Source organism: Apodemus sylvaticus, chromosome 11, assembly GCF_947179515.1.
Source record: "Apodemus sylvaticus chromosome 11, mApoSyl1.1, whole genome shotgun sequence".
Classification (NCBI taxonomy): Eukaryota; Metazoa; Chordata; class Mammalia; order Rodentia; family Muridae; genus Apodemus; species Apodemus sylvaticus.
The window spans coordinates 5,738,829-5,750,615 of NC_067482.1; the positions used below are offsets into that span (position 1 = coordinate 5,738,829).

General features: G+C 43.4%; 1 protein-coding gene across 1 annotated transcript; it reads right to left on the reverse strand.

The window, feature by feature from the left end:
- Positions 1-1,069: 1,069 nt before the first annotated feature.
- On the reverse strand, positions 1,070-11,135 carry Dmp1 (dentin matrix acidic phosphoprotein 1). Its single transcript, XM_052198604.1, has 6 exons — positions 11,058-11,135; positions 6,845-6,919; positions 6,356-6,403; positions 4,291-4,323; positions 4,074-4,118; positions 1,070-2,510 (listed from the first exon to the last, which is right to left on the reverse strand). The coding sequence occupies exons 2-6, from the start codon at positions 6,896-6,898 to the stop codon at positions 1,227-1,229; spliced, it is 1,464 nt and encodes a 487-aa protein (XP_052054564.1). The 5' UTR covers positions 6,899-6,919; positions 11,058-11,135; the 3' UTR covers positions 1,070-1,226.
- Between the last annotated feature and the right edge of the window lie 652 nt (positions 11,136-11,787).

Sequence of the window (11,787 nt, forward strand, 5' to 3'; positions counted from 1 at the left end):
GAAAGCATTGCCTACCATGAATATATTCTAATAATCAAAGGCACCATAATAAATAAGCACACAATTTCTCTGGGAATTAATATCTTTATTACAAAACAAATATTTTTCATGAGGTAACACTTCAATGGCACTTGACCAAAAAAACAAAACAAAAATAAGAAAAAAGAAAGAAAGAACAACAAAACAGCGGAGCCTGTGTGCAGAATTTCAATGTGTGCAACGCACGGAACGGGCTGGGGAGAGTGTTCGCACAGCACATAAATAGTCTGAAAAAATAAAGCTATACATCCTTTTTTTTTTTAATTATGTTTTTCTCCCATCTCCCCACCAAATTTTCCTCATCCTCATCACCACTGAGGCCACGTTTACAGAAGGCCCACAAAAGCACTCAATAGGGTAAATTAATTGGGGAAAAAATGCTATCTAAGATGGATCCCATTGTGCCATCCTTTGAGAATGCCTTTACATACTAAATATTTAATTGCATAAGATGTAATGCTGTTTCTCTCAAGAATAAATAGAACTATATTGTCTTCAATGGAGAAACCCTATGTAGCCCTCCAACTCCAGGCTTTGCTACTTTGGAACCTCCGATTCTCCAAAGCAAAGCTGGTCACTCCCTGTGGTGCCCCCATTCCCTGTAGAACACACCTCAGCGGTGGCAGGGGCTTGTGGCAGTCATTTCCAACTCTCCGGGAAACAAAGGCTGTGTAGCCCAGACTCACTGCTACAGGAGCGACTTCTTTGTATCCTTTAGTGTGTTACTTTTTGAGTATCTCGTTGGAACAAACTCCTCCGAGCAGGACTGAGCCTGAAGCACTTCCGCCCCTCCCCCCACCCAGTACTGAGCCTGGTGTGTAACAGAAGCTCAGTTACTGTCAGGTTGGTGAACCGGAGCATCCGTGAAGCTGCTGTGGGCACGATTCCTGTGTTCTACTCTCACCACCTGTGCTCTGACAGAAGCCCGAATACTTAAGCCTCTAAGGAATGGGGGACACCCTAGAAAAAAGTGTCATGTCCAACAATTCCTCACAGGGAAATTGTTTTCCTCACAGGGAAAAACAAACAAACAAACAAACAATTAAACAAAAAAAACAAACAAAAAAAGCCCTCCCCTGGTTTTCCTTCTGATCAAAAACATCAATAAGTTATAGTTCTAGTGAACGCCCTACTCTGGGGTCCCCAGGACTCCGTCCTGTGAGAGCCATTTCTTAGACACGCTAATGCTAGTAGCCGTCCTGACAATCGTTGTCATCTTGATCCCCGATAGGTTTGTTGTCGTAGGCATCAACCATTAGTTTCCTAGTGTCGGCTTCCATGTTTTTGGGGAGGATGTCCTCCTCGCTGCTGGAAGTGCTCCCTGTAGAGTTGCTCTCCTCCTTGGAGCGGCTACTGTCCTGAGAGTCACTGTCACCGTCCTCCTCAGATCGGCTGTCCTGCTCAGACTGGCTCTCCCGGCTCCGGCTCTCGGCTGATGCGCTCTGCGACTGGAGGCCTTCCTGGCTGGAGCTGTCCCCGTCCTGGGCGGACTCCTGGCTCTCCTCTGAGAGGCTGGGACTCTGGTTGGACTCGCTGTCAGCCTGCTCCTCGGTGGACTGGCTTTCTGAGCTGGAGAGTGTGCTCAGGCTGTCCTCCTCACTGGACTCACTGTCTCCTTGCTCTCCTGCCTGACTTGTGCTATCTGGGTTGTCACCCCTGGACTCAGTGGCCGCCCCTTCCTGAGACTCGCTGCTGCTTTCCTGGGATGGCCCATCAGCCTCCTCGCTGGACTCACTGCTGGGGTCGTGGCCCTCCGGGCTATCTTCCTGGGACTGGCTCTCGGCTGTGTCCTCCTGAGACTCGCTCCTCTCCTCCTTGGAGGCGGTGTCCTCTGTGGAGTCGCTCTGCGTTTCCCTGCTGCTGCTGTCAGCAAGCTCACCTCTGCCGTCTTCCTCGGAGATGCGCGACCTTCGGAAGGACTTCCTGCTCGAAAACTCCACTGCCTGGCTGTCATCTGAATCCTGCGTGCTTGTGGGCTCATGGGCCCCCTTAGATTCCTCCGACCTGATACCAGCGCTGCTCCTCCTGCCGTGGCCTCGGTTGCTCCCCGTGCTCCCGGGGTCATCGCTCTGCATCCCTTCATCGTCGAACTCGGAGCCGTCCCCGTGGCTGCTCGCCCCCTCGCTGCCACCTCCCACCCGATGTCCCTCACTCTCACTGTCGTGCTCCTGGCTGTCACTGAGCGTGTCTTGGGCACTGTTTTCGTGAGAGGTGCTGTCTTCGGTGGATTGTGTGTTGTCTGCAGAGTCCTCGTCACTGTCCAGTCTGGAGGGTCCTCCCCACTGTCCTTCTTCGGGCCCTGGGCCATTGTCCTCATCGCCAAAGGTGTCATCTCCACTGTCGTCTTCATCGTCCTCCTTATCGGCGCCGGTTCCCGTAGTCTTAGAGAGACCACCAGCCGGTCTATACTGGCCTCCGTCGGAGCCCAGCACCTCTCCAGACTCACTGCTGTCCGTGTGGTCACTATTTGCCTGAAGTCAAGGTAAACAGCTCTGGTCAGTGTCCAGGGGCTGAAGCAGAGGGAGATAGCTGGGGTAATACCAGCTCTTTCTGCTTTTCCCCCCTATGCTCCTAAATCAGAACTTAAATCAGAAGTAGAAAACAGGTTGCAACTCAAGTGAATTGTCTTTTTTTTTTTTTTTTTTTTGAGACAGTGTCTTATCCTACGGCCCAGGCTAACCTTGAACTTACTATGTAGTCCAGGCTGGACCACTTGAGTGCTGGAATTACACACATCATGCCCAGCTACTTCCTATTTTGTATGCTTATCCCTTGGTGCCCTGCTAAGCAGTTACACATACATGAAACCATTCTCAAGCACCAGCTCCTACCGATCCTTGACACACGTCAGAATGCAGAGTCAATACATCACATTCTCCCCTAAGCAGTCATTTTCCCAAATGCTGTGGCTTTAAATTTCCATAATATTCCTTGATGAATAGTTAGTAAGAATAAAGCAGGCTAATGACTCATCTCCTCCGTCTGGCCCTGGGAGGGATCAAAGTGAGTCTACAATTCAGAAAGAACCAAATCCTACACTTTCTGGGGTCCCCGCAGCACAGTCTGGGCATAAGGAGAGGACAGAGCTAGGGAGGCCACTCAGTAATAGAGGCCTCAGGTAGCAAGTATGAGACCTTGGCTTTGATCCCCAATACACAACACACATACACACACACATCATATATCATACAAACACATCACACACACACACATATCACACATCATCACACACACGAATACACACATATACACACATATACATATCACATATCATACACACAAACACATCTCACATACATATCACACATCACACACATACACACACCATATATCATACAAACACATCTCACACACATCACACACACACACCAGATATCATACACACAAACACATATCACACATCAAACACACATCATACACATACATACACAAACACTACATATACACACAAACACATCTCATACACATATACACATACACATCACATACATCACACATCATACACAAATACATCACACACATACACACACATTCACACACATCACACACACACACACACACAGAGAGAGAGAGAGAGAGAGAGAGAGAGAGAGACTTTTAAATAAAACATATTAGCTTTCTGTCTTTCTTATCCCTTAGGACTATGATAGAACTGCCTTAGGGAGACAGGCACCCCGAAATGCCTCTGTTTTTAGTAAAGTCATTACTTATCTGACTTGGTCAGTGAGTGAGTGTGTGTGCATGTGTGTGTTAGTTGTTTTTGCCCCTTGTTTTGTCTTTTTTTTTTTTTTAATTTTAACTAAGAGGGACATTTAGGGATACAGTGTCTCAGATGATAAAAATGGAATGAACATCGGGTCCACATTTGAATTTTCTTCACCCGCCTTTCCCTTTTTATTTTATGGGACTGTTTATCCTGCATAACCAATGGTTAGAAAATATTATATTTAGCACTGTCGCCAGGTAATTTAATCTCCCATCACTCCCCTCCGGGTCCTAGGCAGCGGGAAAGCTGAGGAAGCATGTCTAATTACCTGTCCCTCTGGGCTAGCTTTACTGTCTTCTGATGACTCACTGTCCTGAAAGGGAAAAGAGAAATGTTTGTCTTCCTTCCTGCAGTTCCCAAGGAAAACTATGATACACACCGTTCCTTTAACATTTATATTTACTACTTTCAGGATGGTGAAAGGGAAAAGAATATTAAAGTCACTTCATGAGGCATTTTTGACAAAAGCTAAATGCAATATTTACCATGGGTGGTGGTGGTGACTGAGCCAAATTGCCCTGTGTAGAACAAAGGGAAGAAAGTTATTCTTTTGGGGTAGGTTATGTCACTGCAAATGTGTAAAATAACTTCAGGTGATTTTTAAGTTTGAGGGAGAGGTAAATCGTACACTCAAGATAAAATAGCTAAAATCTAAGGTAAAATAAGTAATAACCTGAAATATGTTGAGACAGACATAGATTACTATATTTCTGACACTTTACCTAACATCTATATGTCAGAATAACATGTAACACAGTAATCTATATTTATACATATGCTCCTACAACCGGAAGAAGATATAATATAGGAAAACACTGGGACTCAGAATCCAGAGCTAAGTCCCAACCAACCCATTGCTTTCCAGTTTTGACCTTCAACACAGCCATTTTGTTGTTAGCAACAAAGTCCTATGTCCATGAAACCCTTAAGACTCAGGTGTTCTGGAATGGCTGCTTGTATATGAAAGGGTGGCAACTCGCCCCCACTGACCGCCAGCTCCTAATTCACTCACCAAGAAAAGTGCCACGCACTGTGTAATGATACACCGTGACTGTGAGAGTGGATTCAGCCAATGGCACGTGAATGTCGTTGGTATTGTTCAGTGTGGTGTAAATCAAAGAACTGATACACTTTTGAGTATTTCCACCATACAAAACTCAAGAATAGACAAAGTTGAATTGAGAAAGGAATGTGGAGTCAGCAGAGAATACCGACATCAAAGGCGAATGTAAAATAACCGCTACCATTGTAGTTGTGATTTCTTTCACTTTCCTTAGTCCCATGAGAAGCATAATTATGACCATTTGCTCATAATCACTGAGCAAATTCTGCCCTGTCCCCTACGTCACCACCTTGGCTGTTCTTCTTGAACATGGAAATGCCCTCAATACAAAGAGGAATAGTTGCCCCTGGCAAGTTTTCCACCTGCCTCTCAATGGGGCTAGCCTGGGGTATCTCAGACAAAGGAGCTGCAACCTTTTGTCTTTGCTCTAAGGTACAGCAAGCAGACACAGTGGAAACCTTCTCCAGCTGGCCATCATTTGGATTAACAGTCAGAAGAGAGGAAGCATTGGTGTTTTTCTTAAGCCATGATAGACTTGAGAGCAAGATGTGTCTCTAAATCTCCGTGTAAATGAGAGATCCACAGTGAATGCTTTTTAAATCAAAGGGCAAAAGTTCACAATATATCCTGCAAGGTCTAGAGCCACCTAAGGCAGGACAGGACCCAATTCCGGGCTTCTGACTTTGTTTGCTAAGTACCAAGAGAAATGGGTCCACGCTGCTCCGTATGGATAAGCCAACAGGAAGCAAGATGGTGAACATGGCGTTCCAGCTTAGTGCTTAACCTTGGCCTCTAGTTCCGGTCTAAGAACTGAAGAATGCCTGGCCCTGGCTCCCCTCTGGGAGGACTCTATTACACTGAGTGAACGTGTAGACCTTTCTGCCACAGCACCATAAGCTTGAAGTCAGCCCCCAACATTTATTAAGCATATAACCTGGACAGACTACATTAATCTCTGTGCCTCCATCTCTGTTGAGTAAAGGAATAAGACATGCCTAATCTATTGTGTTGACAGGAAAATGAGAAATGAGTACAAAATACTCAGAATTCTATCTGGCAGTGATCCTTGAATGACTGGCAGTTGGTAGCTATAGAGTAATTAGGAGTTCAGCACTCAGTAAACATCACCATCATGACAAGGACTACCCGGTGCCCTCTTAGGTATCCTAGCCTAATAAACGCCTCTTGTTTACAGACTTCAAGTTCTGATTTCTCACGAACAGCTGGGTCATCGTTAGTTCTCTCCCTGTACCACAGTTCACATCAGGATCAGAACAAAACCAGAAAGGGGTTTCCCCATCAAATCACACCATGAAAGAACTGGAGCATTATTTTCTTCTATTATAGTTCATGCTACCTATAGCTTTGGCATGTATATGCTCTTAACTTATTACAGCCATCACACCAACTAGGTTATACTAGTCACATATTAAATTAAAATACTAGTCACAAATTAAAATATTTCAGAATGTCTTATTTCTACTCACTGTCCTCTCTTCAGAGCTTTCAGATTCAGTATTTTGGTATCTGGTGACCTAGAAAGCAGAACATACACAATAAACACACAAGGAAATGGTAAAGACAGCACCTCTCAACACCCCACATACTGGGGAGCAGTAATCGTTGACTTTTATTCTATAGTAAGATCACCCTGTGGCCTAGCAACAGCTCAGCTGTCTGTGTCCATTCCTAGAGAATCTGGGCAGTGGATCTGAGGTAGGACTCAAGAATATGAATTTCCAACAGAGTCCTGACTAATGCTGATTTTGCAATTCAGCTTTTAAGACATTGCTATGAGGAAGAACAGAATCACAGTTGGGTGAACAGAAGTGAACAGAATAAGAAATAACTTGGCTGTGTTTAAAGAAAACAGCTTCCTAAACAGACTATTGTTCTCACCTTACTGAAATGTACAGTCATTAAAGATGGTGGAATTTTAGGTATAAGAGGGATATTATCTCTATCATTATACTTACTGGGAGAGCACAGGACAGCCCCCAAAGAAACACAAGGAGGGTGACAGTCTTCATATTGGGATGTGACTCCTCTACCTGTAATGAAAGTCATGGATGTTTCACTTCATGATACAGTAATCAGGATGCGGAACGTGTGGATGAAAGAGTGAAGAACACGGACTGCATTTGTACACCAGAATAGCATTCAGCCATAAAATAGAACAAAGCCTTGGCGGCACTGCCCAGGTTAAAAAGAAGCCAGGTATAAAAGACCCCAGTTGCAAGGTTCCATTTATACAAGTTGTCAAGAATGCACAAATCTTTAGAGACAGGAAGCAGATCTGTGGTTTTCAGGGCTTGGAGTGACAGGGAGCTAAGTGAGGGTGGAGGTGCAGATGTCTTTTGTAGGTGATGAAGATGTCTTGAAGGGATTGTGGTAAATGTTGTTCACACGTGTGAGTGTGCAAAAACTGAATGCTTCTCATAGGAAAGTGCCGTGTAAATTACACCTCATGAAGCTGTTCAAAAAGTCAATGGAAACCTCACTCATGAGAAACAAAATCTCAAAGAGGAGGCCTAAAGGTATCTCTTCACCAACTCATAAGATGTAAAAAGAAAGGTGTTAAAGAAAAGAGAACAGATATATTGCCAGTATTACAGAGCAGCCTAACATTTTTATTCTAAAACTAATCCCCTGTGTGTGCACATGTGTGTATATGCATGTGTGTGTCTTCAGTCATTTTATAGCTATATAATAAAGTCTAGACAAAAAAGAACTTGGTTTTGCACTTTCTTTGTTTTGATCTTCAAGCCACGTGCTGTGGCAGGCTTCAGATTACAGCCTCAGAAAGCTCTTAATGCCGACTGTGACGCGTTCAGTCATACATGGCTGTGCTAAATTCTCTCAGGTGTCATTCACAGCACCAAAGGACCCAGAGGAGATTAGAGGTTAGGGAAACACTTGTGGGTCACCCTGAGAGAAACAGGACACAGCAAGCTCCACTCCTTGGGAAGATTGCTTCGCTCCAAACTTTGTGAGCCAGTAGCTTCAAAAATAATTGGTTCTTTATCTCAACATGGACCTACCCAATGCTGGTGTTGGGGGGGTGGGGAAGCTATCAAAACGGTCTAAAGGGAATAATTTCCCTGCCGTAGTAAACAGTCACAGCTGCTCTAACAGGCACACTTGATTGAGCTTCACACATTTTAAGAAATTCTGCAAGTTCATTTCAGACTCAGTACTTGTCTGTTTCTTTGTTTATATAGAATGCATGCTAGATAGTAAAAACACATTTAAGCCATAGGTTTACAACATAGACTGTCAATTAGTACCACTTGGGAATCTTTCGAAATATTTTCTTTATTGTAATTTGACGTACTACAATGAGTAGTGTTCATATTATATTGACTTACTCTTAAGTTCTTTCCATAATATCAACTGGGAAGACCATATCAAAAGAGATGCAACTATACCTAAAATAAGTCTAAGTCAGCAGACATTGCTTCTTACAATCAAAACATTTTTTAAGTTCTTAGACTCATTCCTTTTAAAAGGTTAAAAAAAATTTCCAGATGCAATTTTAACTACATGTCAGTCAGTCACTTTAATTTCACAGGCAAAAGGAAACTTGTGCAGATTTCCTGCCTTTTATAACTTCCTGATTTTACAGTTTGAATAGAGTTATAACTTCATAACTCTACAAAAATACCCCCAGAAAACACCAGTGACTCCTGAGTTCTCTTGCATTTTGTTTAATTCCTCTACTATCTAATAACTGAAAAAATGTGGAGCTAAAACACACAGCTACTCTAAACCAATAAAGGTTACAGGTTTTTCCACCAGGAAGTGTATGATGCCACTGTTCAAGTTTCTCAGGAGTGGAGTAGTGGGCAGAGTAAGGAAGATGCCCTAACTCGCTCGGGCTTCTAGGAATACCATTTACATCCCAACCTAAAACAGTAATTTCCCAAATAGAAGACCTGGAGACCAAAAACAAGACACCCTAGTGTCACGAGAGAGCTGATGTCAGCCCCCAGAGAATACAGCCCCAAGGAATAGAAGGTCACACCCTAAAGCCGAGGCTGGGTTTTCAATTAGTATTTTCTTGTGCTGTTGATGTTTTGGTGAAGAATATTTCCAAATGAAAACACCAAACTTGTAGCTACTCTCCAAGAAAAATTAGAAGCAGATATCAGCTGAGGATTCTGAATATCAGGCTAACAAGGCAGCTCCAGGCCTGCATATCAGCACCCAGAGCCACAAGCCCTCCTTCCATAACTGGTTACAGAATTTCTACCTTTGATATGTGGTTGTTTTATAAGACCATCCAAGTGACGGGACTCAACAGCCATGACTTGAATCATGTCTGTTCAGAAGCCACTGCCCTAGAGACATCCAGCCCTTTTGGGTTGTTAACCTGGAGTTGAAAGGACCTAAATAGTCAGGATCTGGAAAGGGCTGTGTTTCCAAGTATGTTCAAAACTCTATGTTGAGTAAGAAACTTGTCTTAGCATCTCCTCAAAACTAAGTATCACTCGTAAGGTATATATCTTCTTTGATGTAATCTGAAATGAAGAAGGAGCCAAAGGGAGGAAATCAAAAAATGAAAAGTCATAGGCTCTCTTCTTAAAACCTTGGAAAGAAACTTAGATTTATTTTCCTCTCATTGTTAACCTTGAGAATACTAAGGAACAATATATTTGTTTACTAGCCACTAATAAACACTTGTTGAGAACAGCCAATATGCTAGGGACTGTTCTAGGTACTGAGATACAATACTTACCCTATACAATAATAAATGGTAGTAAGTATTATTACTACAATCGGCTAATCAGCACCTGCTTTAATGTCTTCACCGTTCCTCTTTGAAAATCAAGTGTGATTTTATCAGAATATGAACTCATCTAGAATTCAGAGAACTAACTGAACAAATAAAGCTGTCCAATCTTTCCAGTAATCATGAGTGTCTCCAGGACAATTGCTACCAACCCAATATTATACGCCTTCCTCCACGGCGGATAATCACAAAGTGCTCCAAACACAGGTTGCAGAAACCTCCAAACATCTGAGACACCCTGGTCCACATCACCGTTTGGTGAACAGTAAACAGACCAGAGAATCTCTGGAAAATTCTTTGTTCACATGTGTTCAGTCAACAGGGTTTTAAGTAAGGGCAGGCCACAAGAGTGCCAGTCAAACAGAGACCTGAGGGCACCAGGAGGCTTGGCTCTCAAAAAAGACAACTCACTTTCTCCCTGCAGTGTCTTCTGAACATCATAAGACACATGGCCTGACCACTCTCTGTCATGAAGGACAGATACTCCAGCTACTGATGAAGTGAAGTAATGTAGAGTAAAATCATGTCTGGTGGGACTGTATGTGTATGTGTGTGTTTGTATGTGTTTCCTACCTAATGTGTGTGTGTGTGTCCTACCTAATGTAGGTGTAGGTGCATATATGTATGTCCTACCTAATGTATATATGTGTGTGGCATGTGTAATGTGTGTATGTGTATTTGTGTGTGTGTGTGTCTGTTATCTACCTAATGTATGTGTGTATGTGAGTATGTGGTATGTGCGTGTATATCCTACCTAATGTATGTGTGTGTGTGTGTGTGTGTGTGTCCTAATTAACAGGCAGTCCCACTCAGCATTTATCAAAGTCTACTGCATGCAAAGTATTATGCTGACATGAATATCCAGCTACCCAAATGCACACTGTCATGATTGCCTTTCCGTTGTATAGACAATCCATAATGGCCACCACGCTCTCTGAATGAACTAGGCTGAGTGGCATTCAGTTACCTCATTCAGTTACCTGACTGAGTTTTGAAGCATTGACTACACTGATTTAGGTCCTCTCGCATCTCCACCTCTAAGAACCCTACAGATAAAGGTTGTGTTTTATTAATGAAAGGGGACTAAACTCCAAGGGGACTTTCCCATCAGCCTCCTGCTTAGTAAATGTTCTCTTTCAAAGTAATTAGGCAGAGATCTAATTAAGGCATTGCCAGGAAAGCACTTGGCTCCTTTGACTTAATGTGTCATTTTAATATCAGTGTCATTTGCTGCTGTGACAGTGATCCCAAAAAACAAAAATAACAATCTGTTTCACTCTAGCTCAGTTCTGCCCATCTTCCTCTGGAAATCAATGCCTTGTAACATGCTCATATTTCCTATATTTAAACACCAAAGCTAAAGTCACTTTAAGAATTAAATGACGGAAAGGCCTTACCCTCGGTCCCAAGGTCTGTCCCCACAAGGTCAAAAGCTCAGTGACGTGATGTAACTCTCCTGCAGAGAACCTCAGAGAAGCCACTCTCCAGCTGCTGCTCAGAAGGCTTGTCTGACAGTGCGGAATTTAAACTCTGCTGCAGCTCCTCAGAGCCAATGAGCCTCAGGCTCGGGGTGACTGACATCACAGGTGTCACAGGGACCCCATACACCCACACTTCCTCCAGCTGGCAGAAGTGGGCCTTCTCTAAAAAGCTCTTGTGGTTCTCAAATGACTAGACTAGTTTCCATTAAATTGAAGATCTTCCTAAAGCTTTATTTTGCTTTCTAAATATATGACTTCGCATCCATGCAGGCTTGTGAGCATTATAAACAATGGCCGTGTCTCCCGCCCACCTACACATCCCCTAAAGACCCAGGGCCGGGAAAGGCAAGTCAGAGAGGGGTAGAGACCTTCCTGTTGGTGCCTATTTCCAGGTAGTACATGAGGGAAGCCACTAAAACTTTAGATGTTTCTAGGTTGTTAGTGTTGAGAACATGGCCTTGTATCTCTTCTCTTCCTCTTTTAACTTTTAACAGTCTAAACACCCCTTACCCCATCTATATGCAAAGACTCCAAATTCTTACTGCTCTAAGGAAGGGCCTTTCACACGATTCCATGTGAACAGAAAGTGTTAAAGTGCCTCCCTTTGGTAACTTTTATTTTTAACAACAACAACAACAACAACAAA